This window comes from Mytilus galloprovincialis, chromosome 10, assembly GCF_965363235.1.
Source record: "Mytilus galloprovincialis chromosome 10, xbMytGall1.hap1.1, whole genome shotgun sequence".
NCBI classification, from domain to species: Eukaryota; Metazoa; Mollusca; class Bivalvia; order Mytilida; family Mytilidae; genus Mytilus; species Mytilus galloprovincialis.
The window spans coordinates 49,395,633-49,419,508 of record NC_134847.1 but is presented as its reverse complement, the minus strand read 5'-3'; the positions used below and the strand labels follow the sequence as shown (position 1 = coordinate 49,419,508).

At 33.1% G+C, this 23,876-nt stretch overlaps 2 protein-coding genes across 2 annotated transcripts in view; both read right to left on the bottom strand.

Moving 5' to 3' along the window:
- Nucleotides 1-23,876, bottom strand: part of LOC143047735 (PAX3- and PAX7-binding protein 1-like) — a 32,042-nt gene that overhangs the window by 4,949 nt on the left and 3,217 nt on the right. Inside the window, exons 5-17 of the mRNA XM_076220966.1 lie at nt 21,006-21,121; nt 19,982-20,052; nt 18,826-18,998; nt 17,285-17,474; nt 16,177-16,294; nt 14,995-15,070; nt 11,462-11,574; nt 10,681-10,880; nt 10,075-10,222; nt 9,357-9,475; nt 7,127-7,203; nt 6,820-6,886; nt 5,896-6,042 (exon numbers count right to left, since the gene is read on the bottom strand). Of these exons, the coding sequence (XP_076077081.1) occupies nt 5,896-6,042; nt 6,820-6,886; nt 7,127-7,203; nt 9,357-9,475; nt 10,075-10,222; nt 10,681-10,880; nt 11,462-11,574; nt 14,995-15,070; nt 16,177-16,294; nt 17,285-17,474; nt 18,826-18,998; nt 19,982-20,052; nt 21,006-21,121 (1,615 nt within the window). The remainder of the gene's footprint in view (nt 1-5,895; nt 6,043-6,819; nt 6,887-7,126; nt 7,204-9,356; nt 9,476-10,074; nt 10,223-10,680; nt 10,881-11,461; nt 11,575-14,994; nt 15,071-16,176; nt 16,295-17,284; nt 17,475-18,825; nt 18,999-19,981; nt 20,053-21,005; nt 21,122-23,876) is intronic.
- On the bottom strand, nt 847-4,552 carry LOC143048796 (uncharacterized protein KIAA1958-like). The gene is made up of 2 exons (XM_076222669.1): nt 2,336-4,552; nt 847-903 (listed from the first exon to the last, which is right to left on the bottom strand). Exons 1-2 carry the CDS (start codon nt 3,518-3,520, stop codon nt 847-849), a joined length of 1,242 nt encoding a protein of 413 aa, XP_076078784.1. The 5' UTR covers nt 3,521-4,552.

Here is a 23,876-nt window from a genome sequence, read left to right as displayed (position 1 = left end):
ACTACATACGAAATATACACAATAAAATTGAACATGAACAATATACGACAGGGGCGTAGCTAGAAAGAAACGATGTGGAAGCACCTACCGCCGAGCGGAGCGATGCGAAAAATTTTTGGGACCCTTTTTTTAATAATTTTTTATTTTAAATAATCAAAAATTATTGGTGAAACATTGAACATTATTACCCTTTGACAGAAAACTAACATAGGATGTACATATTGTATATAGTTGTAAATATTTATTTGTGTTCTATTTTTCATTATTATAATTATTGGTGTTGGTAAAGCAGCCTTGGTATACCAAGACAGTCACAAGCCTGTTTAATGCAGAGTGTCCATACTGTAATATAATTTCATTATCTCTTAATGATTAATTATGTTATAATAAAAGGTATGTATGAAAATTACTTACCTTTCTAACGCCTTGGCCATGTCATACTTGTTGTCTGTAAAGCAACAGTCCTTACAAAGGAACTTTAGAGACACATCTGACCAGGCCAATAACAATGCATCATTCATTGGGACACAAGCACTGTGAACCCAACGATCACAACAACTGCATTGAATGGTGCAATCAACACATTCTTCATCACATTGAACACACGGATATAAAGCCATTTTGAAAATGGAAGACAGCACACATGTATTCATGGCTTTTTATACAAAATCTTATATTTAGTTTTGAGAAAATTTTATTAGAATAAACATAAAAATCATCCATTCAGAAGCTTTGTTTTTATTAAAACAATCAATTATAATAATTTTTTGATTAGATTTGAATTGAATATGTGAAAATTCTTAATTACATTTTATTTAATGTTGAGTAAATTGTTATGAAAAGTAATTAGTGATTGGAGTAATTGCATTGCTTTGATGTACTGGTTAAATTTTCAAATCCTTTCTGAAAAACAATTATTAGACAATTCTCTGTATATACAGTAAATTATTTAATACTATATTTTCATAGCGTTTTCCTTTGAAGGCATATATGCAATCTTTCTTTTCTTCATTTCTTACGTTTTCCTTGGTCGCCATCTTGGAAGTACACACCGATATCCATAATTTTATAATGATCAATATTAACTTACCTGCAACTTTTTTTTTATTTTTAGGTTATAAAATACACTTCTATTATAATTTTATTCAATAATATATGTTTAAAAGTCACTTAAATGTGTTAATATTGATATTTGAAGAGTTATTCGGTAATTACATGAGTTATTCGGATAATAACACTGTTATTCGGTAATTCGAGGTACCGGGTAAAAATTGAAAATGTCCGATGACGGAAGCGACTGAAAGCGACTGTCGTCAAGAACAGGGCGACTTGATTTCGCTTTTGGGGGTCGGGGAAAGCGAAGTGACGATCGGGAAGGCGACTTCTTCGCCCAAGTCGCCTGGTAGCGTGAGCCCTGGAAAAATATTCATTGTATTTTAAACAACTTTTCTAAATGAGGGGGCCACTATACTTTTAATAATAAAGAAGATATAAGTCCTGGAATACAACAAAACTAATGGACATATTTTGATTATTTAATACCAGTATAGTTCGTAGGGAAAGTTTCTTTAAAAGAAAAATATTGATGTGCCCTTTTGTACTAATTGGTTTTTACAACAAAACAAAAGCTTTTATCACATGATATTTTGATCCCTCATTTCATGTGTAGTCATAACATTGAAGGGCTACTCTCATTCCCAACCTTTTGAATAGATTTCTTCATAACGACAGTTTTCTTTTCTTGACCATCGTAAATGAAAAAGTTGAGACTAAAACTATGCTTGAAACACACGTGTCACTCAAACGACTTTAAAGTAGTCTCCCTAATCATTTACCTATATTAAAGTCAAAGGATAATTAAAGTTTTGAATCGGAGATTTTTCTTGCTTTTGAAAATGTTTCGTAACAACAGCTTTCTTTTCTAAACTATCTTTAAAAGGAGAGGAGACGTCAAAAGTTTGCTTCAAACACGTGCGTCGCAAAGTCGTAAATAAATTCTGTATGGGACATTTAGCGGAAGCCGTTTAACCATATCATTTTGTCAAACAATTCAATCAACACCTTTATTAATTAGTCCTTTGTTGTCGATAGCTATAAAATGCAATCAGCTGATTATTGATTTCCTGTCCAAATCTTAATGAGGTCAAGGTGAATTCCGAGTATTGTCTGATCGGGTAAAGTCCGAGAAACTCGAAAAAAGTAAATAAACAAGATGGAGGAAAATAAATCGTTCTATATATTTCTTTCGCCAAATTCTTTCGCAAATGACGAATTTTTATCGCCACAATTATTATTTTTTTCGCAAATTGCGAAAATGGCGACCGCCAGCGGAAACCCTGGTTAAATCTGATTCATTGACATCAAAAACAGAATTATTTATATTTTCATTGTTATTGTTTTGATCTAAATTTGCAGTTGAATTTGCAGCGGTATACGACGAAATTAAAGCAGACATGTCACGCTTCTGCGCTGTGGATGTGTCACGAACATAGTTCTGTACACTCTGTTCATTCCTATGGCCTGAAATAGTGAAAATATGTCTGGCTTCAAATCCAGAATCACTAAGAACAGTTATACACGTTGCTCGCACACAGTGATTAGTGTATGATTTGCATAAATTTGCAGATTCTGAAATGTTTTTCATCATACTTCCTAAAGTGTTCTTCCCAAGGGGTTTATTTTCATACCATATTTCATCCTCTTCATCAAAAGAATCTCTTGGTCTCTGCCAAAACGCAGTTTGGTTTGGGTTTAGTTTACCAAGATACTTTTTGAAAGACAAAACTGGACACATTGGGGTTCCGGTGGCATACATTCTGCCCCCTTCCGGCTCAAAGTCTTCTTCATCCACTCCCTGGTGGTTCTTTGTCATTTCAGATGAAATTTTGTGTACATATTCTTTCCCTTCATCATCTTTAGAAATTTTAAAGTCTTGTGGCTTCATTTCACGGAGATTTTCTTGCCCCCGGCGGCAAAAATATAATAAAACCTCGAACCACACTTTGTTTAATAGTCCAGAAGGTAAATTAACATTGAATGTACGTGGATGTTCATACAGTTTCTTAATATCACCTTTGTCAACAGATTTTTTATGTTTAATTTGTCCCTTTCCTTCCTTCCTAAGTTTCTTGCACATTGCTTTGAAGATGTTGTTTGCAGTAGTAAATGCAGTATCTGTTATAACATCAAAGGGTTTGTTGTGCGGCGGCTGCTTTAGGTGCCTATTGATAGATTGTCGAATGACACAAAAGCTGCTTCTAGAATAGTAATCTCCATTTGCTTGGCGAATGTTAACATAAAATTCTTTTAACAAATTATTTAAACTGGCTGGGCTTCTGTCCTCTATATTTGCGTCTATTCCTTTAGACACACAATAGTCATAAACTAGTTTTAATGCAAACTTGGTTGACTTTTTAGTGTTATTTGCCAACACATCATTCATCAAATCATCGATATCTTCATCTTCAGCAGTACCAAATCTTTCAAACCCACGACCGCCTGCAGCCGTGTGAGCTGACATTTTTGTTTACATTATTCGGAATATCTCTATCAATCAATATTGATTAATCACGTTGCCTTAATAATTGGGATAAGAAGAGAAACGTTCGGAATAATTTGGCGGGAAGAGGCTCGCGAGGGTAAAAAAGGAATATCCAAAATGGCAAATACCATGGTATTTGCGTCAAATTCACCGGCAGAGGTGAAAAAAAGCCAAACAGTTTTGAAATGGAGAAAACAGTTTAGAATATGCAAAAAATACACTGGTTCTTAACCAATCAAAATGCAGCATTCTTACATAAGGTGTAATTATACTTAAAATAAGCTTTTCTATACTGTGAAAGTACTTTTATTCGTGGGGTACCAATTTTCGTGGTTTTCGGGATGATTTTATCCACGAATTTAAGTGTCCAACGAAATAAATCAACCGTTGTCCAAATCAAGACATGGAAAGATCCCCATCGGTAGGTTTGACTACTGATATGATCAAGAAAATATATTGAATAATGCAAAATCTGAAAATACTTTAATAGCAGTCACAGAACTACAAATGCATGCATGATTATACCCATTTAATCTTTAATAACCTAAACTGTACAACATTTGATCTTTTGCCATAAAATTTTTTTTTGATCCATGAAAGTCAGATTTCCGGTATTGGTATGATAAAGTGTTCATTTTATATCCTCATAGTTCTCGTACATATAGAAAATAATCATTTCATGCTGGGCTTGATTTTGATAAGAGTTATTTGATATTTCAAGATACGTTTATAACATTTGTTCATATTACTGTTTTCTTTAGATGACATGTTTATGGCCTAATTAACACCTTTGATGGTCTTAAATCTGTTGATCACTTTATCATGGGTTAATTAGCGTTATTACTACAATTTACAGGGTCAATGTTTACTTTGCAATTTCCTTCATACAGACTATATGTAACCTTCGTTTTTAAAGGCTTTAATTTTTAAATTATTTTTTTTTAGAAAATTAAAATCCACGAATTTAAAAACCCACGAACATGTAAATATTGCTCAAACCACGAAAATTGATACCCACGAACAGGGCTTTCCATTGAAATGGAAGTAGAAGGCTGAATTAAAATTATAGGCGGCTATAACATGCGTTCGGTGAAGCCGGACGCCCACCAAGCTGTAAGCTTGGTGCCTTACGGCATGGGGTCTGGGGGCCGCTCAAGGCCCCCAGAAGCTCTGGCATAAATAGAGCAAAATCCTGCATTCTCGCAAACTCCTGGCACCTAATTTAATCTTTCAAATGACCATTTTTTATGTATGAAATTAAAGAAAGAAAAAAAAAAAAAAAAACTCAAAGAAATTTCATTTTTTTTTATATGTCAGTTTTTTATTTTCATTACCTTATGCTTAAAATTCGTTTACTTTTAAAGGAGTTTTATTTAAATAATCATCCGGTTTGTTAGAAATCTTGATAGATTTATTTTGCATAACTACATGCATTTGTAAACAAATGACCCCCCTTTTCTCTCTAAAGACTGTTACGTGTATTTAAATCATACAATTATTTCTCAAGCATTGACAGAAAATTGATATATCCTCTGATTTTCTCTTTTTTTTTGTAAACTGTTCAATAAGTCGGATACATAAATCATTTTAAAAAAAATGTTATTTATTTGTGGTCGAGTCGACAATATTCTACTTTCGTTTTTGACCTTGATTCTCTGAACACCACGTGGGCTTTGAAAAATGAACTTCAAAAGATACTGTTTTCCAGATTCTGAACAATATGATCTACTACACTTTCTTTAATTTGACTAATATTATTCCATAACATAAGATTGTCATCTTATCTGATTGTCTTCACGTTTTAAAAGCCAAAAAAAGCCAACGAGTTAATGACCATCGGAACGTCTCTATTGTTATCGTTCAATGATCACCGGAACGTCTCTCTTGTTATCTTTGAAAAGAAACGATGCATTCTGACTTTAAATAGACAACCAATCAGTGACCTGAATTCATGTGAACTATATTTAGCCCAGGGTAAACATTGACTTTTCATCCTTGTTTATCGTGACCGCGACTTTGCGACAATTTATGTCTCTCGGCTGCCTGTAAACATTTGAAAAAGATATTTTTTTTCTTTTTGAATTTATATTTTTGGCAGTGAAGTAGCCGGCACTTGAAGCCACCGTAAGCGGCGGATTTCCGCCGGCTACCGGCTTCAATGGAAAGCCCTGCACGAATTAAAGTACTTTCACAGTATATGGAGATTCACCTATTAAGAATATTATTTAAAATGCCTTTTGAACCCAACAAATAAAATTGCTGGAAATAACTCTGACAAGCAATACTTTTTGATATAGCCTGTTGATTGTTCACCAACATGTTCCAAATACACAATATCTGTCCAAAATACTTACTGATTGACATTTTTGGATGGTTTCTTGACCAATGGGTGAATTACACAGACCAAGTATGATATAACGATTCAATAACCCATCCAGTGCGAGACTGTGTAGTACTTTACTGGAAAGGATTCCATGCCAACTCAAAATGTTACCTAGAAGCTGAAATATAAAACTTTGATATGTAACAAGGAATTAATGAATAAGTTTTTAACATAATGTAATGTGCAACTTGTGTGGCATTTTCTAATATTTTTGTTGTAAGCCACAATTTAACATTTCTTTTAAGTTACAGCAATCGATGAAAGATTGCTCAAAGGCAGAAGTATCACAAATGAATGATTACTATGAGTTAATATTTTATCACCTAGACATTGATGATGAATACTAGAGGTTTTCTGTGTAATTGAAATTTTCCAAAGAATTCCTGAATCTACGTCAACTCTTAATAAAAGATTAGAACACTTTTTGAAAAACATGCATTTTGTCGCCATACTACAGTAGAGACATATCTATTAAACAACCACAAGATCAAAACATCACAAAACGTATTCTTAATATCGTACGGCAATATTATTTCAAGATACTCAATTTGGGTATTGAGAAACTGAATGCTACACATATCATCCTATCATAATAAGCTTGATAGTCCAACAAGTAAATATATATATGATTTTATACAGATTAGACCATTGGTTTTCCTGTTTTAATGGTTTTACACTAGTCAATTTTGGGGGACTTTACAGCCTACTCTCTGGTGTCAATGCTCCCTGTTGAAGGCTTAATTTGAACCTATACCGTAATGGTTTAATTTTACAAATTGTGACTTGGATGGAGAGTTGCCTCATTGGGGCTCATACTACATCTTCTTATATATATATGTATATTAACCAAATCACATGTAAATATATTATGTGTTGCTATACTGCTATAATTTACCTTAATACATGTCCAGGACTGTCGATGAAAGAATACAGATGAGCCAGATCCTCTATTTTCCGTTACTCTGAAACGAAAATTATCATAATTTTCAAAATAAAGTCTGATCTTTCTGTTCAATAATTTTCAGTGTCACACTTCTGTAGTCAACTACGAAATATAGGTCAAAACCCTTCAAACTTTTTTTTACAAAAGATGATTGCTTCCATTTTTTATTTACAAATGTATAAATTAACAATAAAAAAATAATCTATATTGTATATATATATATAATAGTGTTATTAGGAGATGAGATCAAAAGACTTACGATTTGGGATAGAGAGGCATAAATACATCATCATCAAGAGTCTTTTTCATTCTATTAACAACAGCTCTCAGTAATTCCTGTAAAAAAAGATGTAGAATTATAAGTTTACATTTCAGGCAAAAATTCAATAAGAGGTTCTGCCCCAATATTTCAAATTCAACTTTTCAAGGTGTAAATAATGTTTTAGGAAAGAATATCGACAGATTACTTTCAAATCACTAAGATAAACCAATATTAAATTGGTGCATAATACCAGCACTTTAATGTATTTTTTTCATTTAATCAGTGTTTATACTGCACAGATTGATAATAATACACATTTCAACTCTGAAAAGTTCCTTCTACAACTATATATAGTTATAAGAAGATGTGGTATGAGTGCTAATGAGACAACTCTCCATCCAAGTCACAATTTGTAAAATTAAACCATTATGATATAGCTTCAAATTAAGCCTTCAATAGGGAGCATTGACAAGTAATCCATTATAGGTCTTCAACACAGAGCTTTCGCTCACACTGAACAGAAAGCTATAAAGGGCCTAAAAAATGACTAGTATAAAACCATTCAAACAGGAAAAACAACCGTCTAATCTATATAAAAAAGAGAAACAAGAAAAACTTATGAACCACATCAACAAATGACAACATCAGATTCTTGACTTAGGACAGGTATATACAAAGGCAGCAAGTTTAAACATTTTAATAGGTATCAACCTACATTCTTATCGGCTATTTTTAAAACAAAACATGCATTTAAAACTTATGTTTAGTTTAAGTAGCACCAAATTACTACCACTTCACATTAGAAACAACCCAAACCTTATGTTATGGAAAGAAAACTGATAATCCTAGACAAGTAAGATTGGGAGCCAAACACACCATGCAACCAGAAAGATACTAATTCACAACCTCAAAGTTTAAAGTCTATTGATGAACTACTGAGACCACTTGCCCACTCAAGCCCCTTTAGGAAAAAAAGGGTTACTGAGACCACTTGCCTACTCAGGCCCGTTTAGGAAAGGAGTTACTGAGACCACTTGCCCACTCAAGCCCCTTTAGGAAAGTGAGTTACTGAGATCACTTGCCCACTCAAGCCCCTTTAGGAAAGGAGTTACTGAAACCACTTGCCTACTCAAGCCCCTTTAGGAAAGGAATTACTGAGACCACTTGCCCACTCAAGCCCCTTTAGGAAAGGAGTTACTTAGACCACTTGCCCACTCAAGCCCCTTTAGGAAATGAGTTACTGAGACCCCTTGCCCACTCAAGTCCCTTTAGGAAAGGATTACTGAGACCACTTGCCCACTCAAGCCCCTTTAGGAAAGGAGTTACTTAGACCACTTGCCCACTCAAGCCCCTTTGGGAAAGGAGTTACTTAGACTACTTGGCCACTCAAGCCTCTTTAGGAAAGGAATTACTTAGACCACTTGCCCACTCAAGCCCCTTTAGGAAAGGAGTTACTGAGACCACTTGCCCACTCAAGCCTCTTTAGGAAAGGAATTACTTAGACCACTTGCCCACTCAAGCCCCTTTAGGAAAGGAGTTACTTAGACCACTTGCCCACTCAAGCCTCTTTAGGAAAGGAATTACTTAGACCACTTGCCCACTCAAGCCCCTTTAGGAAAGGAGTTACTGAGACCACTTGCCCACTCAAGCCTCTTTAGGAAAGGAGTTACTTAGACCACTTGCCCACTCAAGCCCCTTTAGGAAAGGAGTTACTTAGACCACTTGCCCACTCAAGCCCCTTTAGGAAAGGAGTTACTGAGACCACTTGCCCACTCAAGCCCCTTTAGGAAAGGAGTTACTTAGACCACTTGCCCACTCAAGCCCCTTTAGGAAATGAGTTACTGAGACCCCTTGCCCACTCAAGTCCCTTTAGGAAAGGATTACTGAGACCACTTGCCCACTCAAGCCTCTTTAGGAAAGGAGTTACTTAGACCACTTGCCCACTCAAGCCCCTTTAGGAAGGAAGTTACTGAGACCACTTGCCCACTCATGCCCCTTTAGGAAAGGAGTTACTTGGACCACTTGCCCACTCAAGCCACTTTAGGAAAGGAGTTACTTAGACCACTTGCCCACTCAAGCCCCTTTAGGAAAGGAGTTACTTAGACCACTTGGCTATGCAAGCCCTTTAAGGAGAGAAGTTAAATCAAGATTTTTAAAACCTGCTTTTGATTGACTGTGCTCTTTATAATGCCTGTAAATGTGTTTACAACATGGAATGTCTCCTTACCTGTGTTTTTTTATTATCAGCATGAACTGATGGATATTCATTTATAATTTTTTGAACGACATTTACTAGCCTGGAAGTTTGTGTTGTTGATAATGGATCCCAAATTTTCTCAGCAAATACTGAAAAGCAAGATGACTTTCAAATCAGTGTGCATACAAATCAATCTTGAACATTAAATTTATCGTTTATTTCTTTTACAATTCAATAGTAAAGTATGAACAACTTATAGCATCATATCAAGAATCATATAATATAACAAAAGTGCAAATTTATAAGATTTATTCGAAGTTTGAAAGTAAAATCAAATTAAACAAAGGCAAAATAAAAATGTATTTCTTTAAACTGTTCTCAAATGTTTTCTATTGACAGTGACCCAAAACTCTCCCTTTGTGCAACTCTCAAATACGCATTGCTGAAATCAGGAACCATATATGGAAGCTATAAATACATTTCAACACTGAACATGCAATATAACTGTCAAAGAATCAATTTTCTTTTTTCAAAGAGACTTAATGTAGAAATGGCCTTCTATCATGTCTATTCGGACTATCTGGTCAATACACTTATTGCTATTTGCCACACTCATGTTTGTGCAATATTTTTACATCATTAGTGTCACGAGATCTTGGGTAAAGTTTTGCAGATATCTTAACAAGATAACATGGATAAGGTCTATAAAAAAAAAGATTAGGGCCTTTTTTTAAATTGCCTATCTTACCAGTAAGACGAGGTTGAATAATTTTTTCCACAATAGTGGGTAATAATTTTACATCATCATCAACATTTTCCACTAATTCTTCAAGTTTTGAACCATAAAAAAGCATGGTCTCAAACCAACTGTTCTCTTCAAAATCTCGACAACTTTCCTGTAAAAGAAAGATTTCATGTTTGATAATCATACATATTAGCTTTTTTAACTGTTATATTTCTGTTTTTATTCAAATTTCTTCTTTAATGTAATATCCCTCCGGCAGTGGCTTAGAATTGATAATGTCTTTTTAAAACATAAAAGATTTCAATTATAGTTGTCAATTAGGTCTGGATTTTAACTACATTTGGTTGGGTCTAGGAAATCCAGGGCTCACAATGTGGGAAACACTAAATATTGAAGTTTGCCTTTATAGCTTGCTGTTCAGTGCGAGCCAAGGCTCTGTGTTGAAGGCTGTTCTTTGACCTATAATTGATAACTTTCTATACATTGTGACTTAGATGGAAAGTTGTTTCATTGGCACTCATACCAAATCTTATTTTTACTCTGAAATTTTAGCTAGGAATGGTGGGCATAAATCTCCTCCTTTTATTGTTTATTTGTGATCCTAGCTACCTGTAATGGATTCCAGTTGATCAGCTGTAACCGTACAAATGGATTCACAAGCTTTGGTAGACATAGTCCTATATAGGCCTCTTTATATGTATCATTGTATAAAGACCTCCAGTCCTCAAATCTTTCTCGTATGGAATGGATCTCACTAAAATCTTCTACAACGTCTTCAAATAATCTCTCCACTCCAGTGTGTATGCTTTCTAAGAATAAAAGAAACATTCCTGGGTTAAAAATAGCTCATCAGGGTTAATTCTTTTAAATTCATGTTCCAAAAGATAAAATACTGAAGTAATATTTCTTGCAAATGAATATGATTATCATGATTATTATAAATACAATTACATTGCAATTTCCAACTAATTTTTGTTCCCAAATTAACAAACATTACTTCAGGAATTATTTTTTCAATCTTTCATATTCAATTTGGAAGAAAACCTAATATTTAATAAAATATCAGCATAAATTGCATAGCTTTCTACTGTATTCTCAATATTTCTTTTCACACTCAGTAAAAACTGTACATAAATGCTGTAGGCAATGCAATTATTTCTTATTGTACAGAATGTTTTCATGCAAGGATAAAAATCTTGTCTGTCATAGAAATATTGTCAATATGCAAACAATGGCAAATCATTATACCCAAGTTTATAAAGAACTAACAACACATTGTAATATTAAATGTAAAAAAATAAAGCATTATCATGCTAAAACATGGCCTTTGGGAGGCTTTTTTTGTGCATCTGTAAGTGGGTGGGGTTAAATGAATAAAATATATTTCCACCTTTTTCAAGATTAAATTTAGTAATTTCTGATTGGTTTTGTTCATCATCTGAGGATAGACCATCATGGTGACCTACAATATCTTTAGACTCTCTCAACCTTCGTCTCCTGGCCCTGAAAAAGAGAAGTTAGAATAATAATGGCAAATTGTTTGCTAGATAAATGAAGGGTACAAACCATATAAATTATCATTTTGTATTTTGAAAAATCTCAAGTTTGTGTTTTATGTTTGTTTAGTTTTGATAAGGAATGGTTCTCCAGACGTAAAACAAATTCATAAAAAAGACATGTTTGCTAATTATATATATAAATTGGAAGATGTGGTATGATTGCCAATGAGACAACTGTCCACCAGAGACCAAAATGACACATACATTAACAACTATAGGTCACCGTACGGTCTTCAACAATGAGCAAAGCCCATACTGCATAGTCAGCTATAAATTCTCCGATATGACAATGTAAAACAATTCAAACAAGAAAACTATGGCCTTATTTATATGTATATTTTGCATGCGTATATTGGTGAAACTCAAGTTTTGAGTAATTCTTCTTGTCAGTATTGGAGAGCTTTCTTACACAAAAATGAACTAGAGCTTTCTTACACAAAAATGAACTAGAGGCTCTAAAGAGCCTGTGTTGCTCACCTTGGTCTATGTGAATATTAAACAAAGGAAGCAGATTGATTCATGACAAAATTGTGTTTTGGTGATGGTGATGTGTTTGTACATCTTACTTTACTAAACAGTCTTGCTGCTTACAATTATCTCTATCTATAAAGAACTTGGCCCAGTAGTTTCAGTGGAAAATGTTAATAAAAATTTACAAATTTTATGAAAATTGTTAAAAATTGACTATAAAGGACAATAACTCCTTAGGGGGTCAATTGACCATTTCGGTCATTTGACTTATTTGTAAATCTTACTTTCCTGAACATTATTGCTGTTTACAGTTTATCTCTATCTATAAAAATATTCAAGATAATAACCAAAATAAGCAAAATTTCCTTAAAATTACCGATTCAGGGGCAGCAACCCAACAACAGGTTGTCTGATTCATCTGAAAATTTCAGGGCAGATAGATGTTGACCTGATAAACAATTTTACCCCACATCAGATTTGCTCTAAATGCTTTGGTTTTTGAGTTATAAGCCAAAAACTGCATTTTACCCCTATGTTCTATTTTAAGCTGTGGTGGCCATCTTGATTTGATGGCCAGGTCACCGGACACATTTTTTAAAACTAGATACCCCAAAGATGATTGTGGCCAAGTTTGGATTAATTTGGCCCAGTAGTTTAAGAGATGAAGATTTTTGTAAATGATAACCAAGATTTATGAAAAATGGTTAAAAATTGACAATAAAGGGCAATAACTCCTAAAGGGGTCAACTGACCATTTCGGTCACTTGACTTATTTGTAAATCTTACTTTGCTGAACATTATTGAAGTTACAGTTTATCTCTATCTATAATAACATTCAAGATAATAAATAACCAAAAACAGCAAAATTTCCTTAAAATTACCAATTCAGGGGCAGCAACCCAACAACAGATTGTCCGATTCAACTGAAAATTTCAGGGCAGATAGATCTTGACCTGATGAACAATTTTACTCATGTCAGAATTGTTCTAAATGCTTTGGTTTTTTGAGTTATAAGCCAAAAACTGCATTTTACCCCTATGTTCTATTTTTAGCCGTGGCGGACATCTTGATTTGATGGTCGGGTCACCGGAGACATTTTTCAAACTAGATACCCCAAAGATGATTGTGGCCAAGTTTGGATTAATTTGGCCCGGTAGTTTCAGAGGAGAAGATTTTTGTAAAAGATAACTAAGATTTACGAAAAATGGTTTAAAATTGACTATAAAAGGCAATAACTCCTAAACGGGTCAACTGACCATTTCGGTCATTTGACTTATTTGTAAATCTTACTTTGCTGAACATTATTGCTGTTTACAGTTTATCTCTATCTATAAAAATATTCAAGATAATAACCAAAATAAGCAAAATTTCCTTAAAATTACCGATTCAGGGGCAGCAACCCAACAACAGGTTGTCTGATTCATCTGAAAATTTCAGGGCAGATAGATGTTGACCTGATAAACAATTTTACCCCACATCAGATTTGCTCTAAATGCTTTGGTTTTTGAGTTATAAGCCAAAAACTGCATTTTACCCCTATGTTCTATTTTTAGCTGTGGTGGCCATCTTGATTTGATGGCCAGGTCACCGGACACATTTTTTAAACTAGATACCCCAAAGATGATTGTGGCCAAGTTTGGATTAATTTGGCCCAGTAGTTTCAGAGATGAAGATTTTTGTAAATGATAACCAAGATTTATGAAAAATGGTTAAAAATTGACAATAAAGGGCAATAACTCCTAAACGGGTCAACTGACCATTTCAGTCACTTGACTTATTTGTAAATCTTACTTTGCTGAACATTATTGAAGTTACAGTTTATCTCTATCTATAATAACATTCAAGATAATAAATAACCAAAAACAGCAAAATTTCCTTAAAATTACCAATTCAGGGGCAGCAACCCAACAACAGATTGTCCGATTCAACTGAAAATTTCAGGGCAGATAAATCTTGACCTGATGAACAATTTTACTCATGTCAGATTTGTTCTAAATGCTTTGGTTTTTTGAGTTATAAGCCAAAAACTGCATTTTACCCCTATGTTCTATTTTTAGCCGTGGCGGACATCTTGATTTGATGGCCGGGTCACCGGAGACATTTTTCAAACTAGATACCCCAAAGATGATTGTGGCCAAGTTTGGATTAATTTGGCCCGGTAGTTTCAGAGGAGAAGATTTTTGTAAAAGACAACTAAGATTTACGAAAAATGGTTTAAAATTGACTATAAAGGGCAATAACTCCTAAACGGGTCAACTGACCATTTCGGTCACGTTGACTTATTTGTAAATCTTACTTTGCTGAACATTATTGCTGTTTACAGTTTATCTCTATCTATAATAATATTCAAGATAATAACCAAAAACAGCAAAATTTCCTTTAAATTACCAATTCAGGGGCAGCAACCCAACAACCGAATGTCCGATTCATCTGAAAATTTCAGGGCAGATAGATCTTGACCTGATAAACAGTTTGACCCCCATGTCAGATTTGATCTAAATGCTTTGGTTTTTGAGTTATAAGCCAAAAACTGCATTTTACCCCTATGTTCTATTTTTAGCCATGGCGGCCATGTTTTTTGATGAAATGGGAATTAAAACACAAACTTTATTCTAGATACCCTAGGAATCAATTAGACGAAGTTTGGTTTGAATTGGTTCAGTAGTTTCAGAGGAGAAGATCTTTGAAATAATTTACGACGACGACGACGGACGGATGACGACTAAGGACGACGACGGACGCCAAGTGATGGCAAAAGCTCACATTTCCTTTTAGGAAAGGTGAGCTAAAAATATGAGTATACAATGTAGAAATAAATTCACAGGAACACAATGGACACAAAAGCAGAGTCTGCTGTAAGTTTTGTGTTTTTATGAAATTTCTGAAAACATACCTCCTGGCCTCTCTTTCTGCAACTCTTCTTTGTCTTTCCTGGTCCTCCGATGTCTCCATGACAACTATTGCTTTACCTGAAAGATTAAAGGTTACAAACTTAAGGTTTGAAGCATTTAGTATTCCAACATGAACCATGTAAATCCTGCACTTTCTATTTTTAGATAATCTATAACTAAATTATTATTGCTTGGGTCCATATTCAAAATAAGGAGGGTTTATTCAATAAAATTTTGAATATCTTTTTGCAATGGAAATGAACCTGTCATCAAATAAGTTGGAGTTTACCTATGGATTCCAATTTTTGCAAAGTGTACTCTTTCATTGAATGAACACTATTTTTCACTCTGCAAAAATTTAAATGGCCAGATAAACTACAGTTGATTCTAGAAAAAAGTTTTATTATGATCACTTACCTTTGTAATCTACAAATAATTTCTTGTATAACTATAGTTAGCTTACCTATTTTACAATATCATTTAAGTATTTTTGGGGGGAAATTTAATAATGGGATTTTGCCATAACATTAATTTATAAGTATGACATACAAAAAGGAAAATTCAATTCTAAAAAGGCCTAAAATAAAATATTGTTTGTTTCCCCAATCCCGACCGACCCTGCAAAATTGGTGCTACTCATAAAATTTTATTGTCAAAACTAAGTGAAATATTATTTTATTCATTTTGGATTTTCAGGCTTGCCGGATCATCCGATAATGTCAGGCTTTTTGGAAAAATAAAATTGTTTCCCTACCTACCTACCCACACCTAGCTTGGCAGGGTCGGGATTGGGGAAACAAACAATATTTTAATTTAGGCCAAAGTCATAAGAACTGAGGACTGAGGACTATAAAGAATTTTCTATTATTTTCCTGATCTCTATATTACAGGAAATAAGTAACAATGTATTGTGCTTAATGTTACGACTTTTTCATGATTATTACACATGTTTGTACATTGCAGACAAACTTTTATAAATAAAAGGAGATGATTACAAAGGCTTATAATTAGTTAATGTTATTTGTAAAAAAAAAATTGTCTCAACTCCAACCATTGTGCAAAAAAGGAAGAGATACCAAGATCATATCAAAGTCAAAGCATCATTATCTAATAGACATCATCAATTAGACAGAATGCTATATGATTATTGGGACAGAATGGAGTAAACTGGTATAAATACCGACTTGTCATATAATCTTGACATTGGTCTCGTACATCTTGTTGGCGACGGGATATCAGCCTCTCTGTTCGATTACTTAGCAAGTTAAGCATTTTATTCTCAAGATCGTTGATGGTAGGCACCTAAAATAAAAAGAAAATGAATATGACACATATGTAGTGATAAAAAAATTTATGTGTGAAAATACAGTTTCCTAGGCTTTACTTTTGTTTTTACATTTAAAAAGAATCCTTTGTCTTAGAACTGATATCAAGTGAATTTTCTGACTGTAGTTGAAATTTGAAATTGTATAACAGAATGAATTGAAGTTTTTTCATAGTCATTTCGATATTTTTTCAAACTGTTTAAAAGTTTAAAATGATATTACAAGTTATGCTGTAGTTATTATATTTTTACTGAAAACTGAAAAATTGTTGAAACGTTTTGGTGAAATGTTAAATGAAATCAATGAATAAAATGCAATTTTTCCTGTTGTTTATACTGTCCATTTTGTGTATTCAGGTTTTCTACATAGCAAGTTCCTGACATGCTTATGCTTTGTATAATGTAATAATCTATAAAAGTAGTTCTCATTTTAAGAAATCTCCTAGACATGTGTATATCCATGGCTGACCTAACTGAAACTTAAGTCATATACATAAAGAACAATTTAACATACAAATCAAGAGTTTTCAAAGAGAATTCTAATGTCTATTTCATGGATAAAATGTAGTACTCTGATTTTTTGATATATCTTCCTTATTGCTCATAAGAATTGTAGTTGCAAAAATAAATTTGTCTTTACTAATTTCAATTATCTTTAAAGTGAAAGAGGTAAATATATTTCATAAATAAAACTGACAAAACAAGGATGACAACCCTCACATGGCCCCTGTGCCACTTGTATTTATGTAAATCAAAATCAAATGCATTAAAATAAAAAAATAAAACTTTTTTCAAGTATTATATATTCTGCAGAATTTGTAACTTAAAAATGTATAAAAATTTTAAGAAAAATCTTTTAGCACATAATAATTTAACCAGGATACAAAATTATAAGAAATATACAAGTGGCATTAGCCCAACCCTCTTTCACGGGACAGAATCCCTCCCAACATAGAAGAGACACCCACCTTCTCATTGAGACATTCAACCAAGTCTCTCACATACCCCCTCATTTCTTGGAAGAAGCGATATTGCTCTTCCAACCCTTTGACACGTTCTTTACACGTGTCAATACTGGTTGACGATTCCTCAATGTCTGTCTCCAGTGTGTCTCGCTCACGCACATGGCTACGATGTACTTCATCCATAGAGGTCAGTCTGCAAAGATACAGTATGGTAAATGATGAAATATTTCTGATGAATTATGCAAACAAAAAAGTCCTTTTATCACATAAACTTTGAATATCTGAATATATAATGTAAATAGAAGTCAAACTGTTTTCATATCATTTTTTTGGTGTTTATCCCCCCCCCCCCCCCCCTCCATATGTTAAAATATATGTTGCCATAGTTAAAAACAATTTTTTGCCATATTAACGGTTCATGTCATCTGAAATTTCATACCTCTAAGAACTAACTTCATTTATACCTTATCCTGGGGAAGTATAGTTGTCCTTAAAGCCCAACATGTGTTTCTCTCAATATTCTTGTTGATAAAATGATGACCTGATGTTTTAAAATATTTTTTAAATGAATCTCAGTAAAAACGTTATAGAACAAAATTAATTGTAAATGTATCAATTTTATCTGTCCTCAATTTTTACAGTTTAATATGTATCAACCGGTTCAGGACTATTCATTTTCAAGTTTTACAATGATATATAACAATTTGACTTATATAAATTTTATATACAGTTTCTAAGAGTAATTTATTTGCACCTCCTTAGGTACAATGACATTATAAAATTAGTTCAAAGCCAAAACTAATTCTTTAATTGTAGAGTCTTATAACAACAACACTTTAGGGACTGCTGCAGAAATTTATTGATCGTTAGGATAAAAATAATACTTAAAATCATGCTGAAGTACAAAATCAGGGTTGTAAAAATTTAAGTGTCACAATGTTACAATGGTAAGTAAAGTTATTAATAGCAACTGAAAGTGAAAGTTCATTGTAAATATGTAAGTTAACTATAAAAAGAAATTAAAATAAAACGTTTTTGTTAAAATTATTCTGTCAAAATGTGTTTGTCCTCTTGCATCGTGGAAAGAATAATACAATAAGTTGTCAGTGTGTATAGACAGTATAGGTTGTGTGGTCTGAATTTTAATTTAACTTTCTTCCCCAAAATAGACGACATTTTACCAGCAATTCCGTACCATTTCGACTGGCTTCCCTTGGCCAGAGGTACTGCTTCCAATCACTTCAGGAATGTGCAGAAAAATGTTTCGGTCGGCGAGAGTAAAGGACAATTTTAACTGTGTGTTCGTTCATCAAACTATCGGGAATGGCCAGTAATCTGTAAAAGTGATTGTATCTCAAGGTTGTATGTTTGATTAACACACATGTCGATCAATAAATTTCTTCAGCAGTCCCTAAAGTGTTGTTGTTATAAGACTCTACATTTTATGTTTTTTATCATAACGACCCAGCTTACTCGAGGTATACAGATTCACAAGGCGTTGGTTCACTTTCGTTTGTAATTAATTCTTTAATTGTATATATTACCTCTCCTGTAAACGTTTCCTTAGCGACTCCATGGTTACACCAGACATGTCCTGTGAGTCAGTAAGAGGTTTGAATGGTTTAAATGATAGTTCTTCTTCTTCTCTGTATCCACCATAACCATTACTGTTCTCTCTGTACTGGTCATAGCTGTATTCCTCCTGTCCTGGACCACCCTGAAATTTGATAATTTAACTAGCTGTAATTCTTTGCAGTAAATTTACATATGACTAAGGAATATAATGACCTACAAACAGAGCTTAAATATGTTTCGCTATCAAATACAGATTGGCATAATAATACTCTTCTAATCACTTTAATGTTGACACAAAATCATCATCCATTAAAACGCTGATGTAGTGAGTTAGAAATCTGCACCGGGCAGGAGTTTTAGACTATAATTCATTAATTGACTAGGATTGTCAGATTTCCTATAGAAGGTTGGTAGTTCTCTCTGAGCACTCAAGTTTCCTCCACCAATAAGACTACATGGCATAATATATAATACAATAGTGTTGAAAGTGGCTTTAAAACACCAATATATAATACAATAGTGTTGAAAGTGGCTTTAAAACACCAATATATAATACAATAGTGTTGAAAGTGGCTTTAAAACACCAATATATAATACAATAGTGTTGAAAGTGGCTTTAAAACACCAATATATAATACAATAGTGTTGTAAGTGGCTTTAAAACACCAATATATAATACAATAGTGTTGAAAGTGGCTTTAAAACACCAATCAATCAAGCTCTCATTGATTAAGTCAAGTCCAAAAGGACAAGGTACGATAAGGACCGTTTTAGGACACACTATTTTCTCATTTTGTTTTGGAAAGCTACTTATCACATTAAAATATTCCCTTAGGTTTGAAGTTTGTTTATCTTACCTTGTCCTTTTAACTACTGATAAAGTTGGTATCTGAGAGAGAAAACAATCATAATCACCACTTGGATATAATACAAATAAACAGATATGTTATTTCTGAGGTGTAATAAGTCCATTATCACTTTAAGTATAACAAAACTTTTATTGTGTTTCAAGCATAAATGATGTACAAATGTACATGTATATGTATGTAATAAAATCTGGGAAATGAGATAGGTTTGCATTCTGCGACATTTGTTGCAGTTAATACAAAAATCAAAAATGACTACCTGTGTATTGACACCTTTTCTGATCTGTTGTTCTTCCCATTCTTTGTCCTGGTCACTCTCTTGGTCACTTCCTGTTAAAAAAAAAATCAGTATATTTGTTTGGTTAAAAATATGATATGTTTGTCATGTTTGTAGAACGTTTCACATTAATTACAAACTGTAATTTCATGAATTCCGAAATGAATACAAAGGAGTAGGTCCAGTAAGACCCCTTTTTGGCCGCAAAATATAGCAGTTTTACAAAATTGTTCAAATGTAAACTTTTAGTAATTTATTGGACAGAAGAATGCTTCTGCTACATAAATATGGGCTGATTTTGACAATACAATGAAAATATATCGGGTACTAGCACTACAAAGTCATGCTAAATTACTGAAATCTTCACAATTCTAGCATTTTAGTTGAATTTTAGACGGTTTTCGTGTAAAACGAAAGTGGCCGCATTCGTGTTCATCCTTAATATTAAAATGTAAGTTGTATTTTATGATAATACATAACATATATAAAGGTTGAGGATGAACACGGATGCGGCCACTTTCATTTTTGACAAAAAACATCTGAAAAGTGACATTTTTTGGCATATTTGGTAGATTTTTCATATTTCAGCTTGAATCTGTGCGTATTTTATAATTAAATCAGTTAAAATCTTTCACAAAAACTAATTGATTCAAATAAAATAGACACTTAAGTGTTTAAAAAGTTGTCAAAATCATTCGTCAGATGAACCTGAAATTTGAGGCCAAAATCGGTCCTTACCGGACCTTCTCCTTTATGTCAGGAAAATTATAGAAAAAAAAGCATTTATAATGTTTATCAACTAATATTATTCTGGTAAACTGTATTTTTCTAGATTTCAAAATGCTTTTGATTTAGGATATTGCTTTAAAGAATCTTCTGGGCAACAAAAATTTGCAGAATGTCACATCTTATAAACACATGGCTTTCTATAGGAAATTCTTCTTTAAACATACTAGAGTTAGTGTTCTTTAATATTTCTAGTCAATTTTAGGCTTCTCTAACCTACCATGTTCAATAGCTAGGAAGTCATTTTGTATTTTCTGTCTTTCCTTGGCAAATGTATTAACAGAGAAATCGATCCTGCCTTCTTCATCATCATCACTCTTGTCATTGTCATCCTCTCTGAAAAAGTTAATGATAAATTTTACAATCAGTCATTCAGACTTAATTAATTTAACTTTGACTTTTTTACTGTATTTCCTGTAATCTGCCTCATTATTTATGTGTCTGTTATAAAGTTTGAAATTCAGCAGTTGTCATGGGTTTGTTTGTCACGTTTTTCATTATTTGTATTGATATCAGTGATCGGGAAGGACGTGCGCCCTGCGCCTATAGCGCTTATCGACCAGAAATGGCGCATAGAGTGACTTATGTAAGCGCCCATGTGGCGCACGATATTTTTCACTTTGTTTCGAAACGTTTAAATATCATCAAAATGGATTAACGATCGTATTCCGTGCTGCCATGTGTGTGTACACAACTGTGTAATGTTCCTCCAATGATAGGAGCACCTATATATTTTTGGGACGTCTTGGGTGTTTTCATATGGTAATTATAGAACCATGCGGTACAACTGATTACCCAAAAAACGTAATTAACCATCATTCATGGTATGATTTTTCATAAACAACTTTAAATTTGTGAAATTTGGCTAGTACAGACGAGATTTATCTCTAATTATAATCCTGTAAATTAGTTTAGCTTGCTATTATTTCGATTAAAAAGGTGCTTAACTGTCCTTGTCACTTTTTGGTCTTTGGCTCGTTTTGACATTTTGTAAACATGCCTTCAACGAATTGTTGTTTTGTTCTATCATTTAATGATACTCTCTACTGTTATTGTTGTCATTGTGATGAAGTAATAATAATACAAGAAGTGCAGAAGATATGCCAGAAACGTCCTCTAATACGGAACGTTGGAATAAGCATGGTATGGACGAAGACCCAAATTTAATGTAAAAAAAACATGAACAAGACAACAGTACCAGTTTAAATATTGTAAATAAAGGTTATCTTAAATATAATATTGTCTGGTTTGGAAGAACTTATTTTATATTCTTTGAAATTGAAATTACAAATCACAGCAACAATATCCATGATATTATTTAGAATCAGTAAGGTAAGTACAAAATATGTACCACCACCTCTTTGGCGAAATATACACCATTAATTTTTTTTCACTGTTATCAATTCAAATCATGCAAATGGCCCACTCATTTGACAACATGGCCCATATTTTTTTTAAATGGCCCATTGAATTTATTTTTGAGGGGCCCTGGGCCCATAGAGAAAAAATCCTTCCAGATCACTGTGATATATATGTAAATAAGGACATTGGTTTTCCTGTTTGAATTGTTTCACATTTTCTTGTCTGGGACTTTAAAACTGTCTATGCAGGTTTTTTCTCATGGTTGAATACTGTGCAGTACCTAGTATTGCTTATATCTTTGTCATTTAAACTCTGGTGAATTGTTGTATCATACTGTATTTCCTTAGTTTTATATGAGGGTGTTGTACAACACTTTTTTTTATACTTAATTACTTAGAACTTCATATTTTCTTATATCACAGAATTGTATTTGCTTGCTTCTCTTTTAAGGTACATGTATTACAAATTATATTGTATCCAACAATATTAATACATTTTATTTCCTGGAATAGCCCTGAAACACAAATTATATCGTATCCAACAATATTAATACATTTTATTTCCTGGAATAGCCCTGAAACACAAATTATATCGTATCCAACCATATTAATACATTTTATTTCCTGGAATAGCCCTGAAACACAAATTATATCGTATCCAACCATATTAATACATTTTATTTCCTGGAATAGCCCTGAAACACAAATTATATCGTATCCAACAATATTAATACATTTTATTTCCTGGAATAGCCCTAAACACAAAATAATGAATCAACTGTGATTTAATTTTCTATATTTTTATTTCTTTAGATAAATGTACGAATGTCAGATGCATAAAAACCTCACCCAAGACTTTTGATTTTCATTCATAACAAAATTTTATCATATGTTTAGTAGTAAATACAGTAGTTTTGCATATGTGATAAATAGCCTGCTGTTTAATCCATATCGCACAACTTTGATGCGCACCCTTTATCGCATACCCTTTATCACACCCCTACCCTTTGTCGCATACCCTTTATCACACCCCTACTTTTTTTTTTTCTTTTTTTTTTACATAAAGTTAGTTTTGGTTTTTTTTTTTTGCTTAAGAAAAATTTTCCTCAAAATAGGTAAATTTTTTGAATGACGTCATTGTTTGGTATGTGACGTCACGAATGTCGAGTTTTCATATTGTATGTGACGTCACGAACGTCAAGTTTTCGTATTTTTTGGCACACTAAATGCAACTATATGAAAAATACAATAATAAACAAAATATTTGTAAGGTAACCCAGGTGCTTCGGATAAGTAATTGAGCAGTTCTTTTAAGGCCTTTGAAACAAGACAAAAGTATAACTGAAGGTAACCCAGTGCTATGGATCAGAAAACAGTTCATATAATATAATACTCTTCTGTTGAAATATATGATAAAGTGTATAATACATGGCAAAATCTGTATCACATGCCGTATCACCCTCGACCAATATCATCCCTCGGGCCTAAAGGCCCTTGGGCTGATATTGATGTCTCGGGATGATACGACATATGATACGGATTTTGCCATGTATTATTCTCTATGTATTTACTTCCTTCCCTATTACAGTACATGTACTACTAATAGTGTATATGTGTCAATTTTAGATGCTTAAAACTATGAGTTCATTTGAAAATACTTTGCATTAAGTTATTCTTGATTATGGTACATATGTATTTAGAACAGCACGCAAGGTTTTTAAAACAGAAAC

Bases quoted from the DNA above. Each gene is read 5' to 3' on its own strand.
- LOC143048796 (XM_076222669.1), bottom strand. From the start codon at position 3,520: ATGTCAGCTCACACGGCTGCAGGCGGTCGTGGGTTTGAAAGATTTGGT. The intron at 904-2,335 runs GTTTCCGCTGGC...ATTGTTTTTCAG, and splicing joins ATGAATCAGATTTAACCAGG to AAAGGATTTGAAAATTTAAC.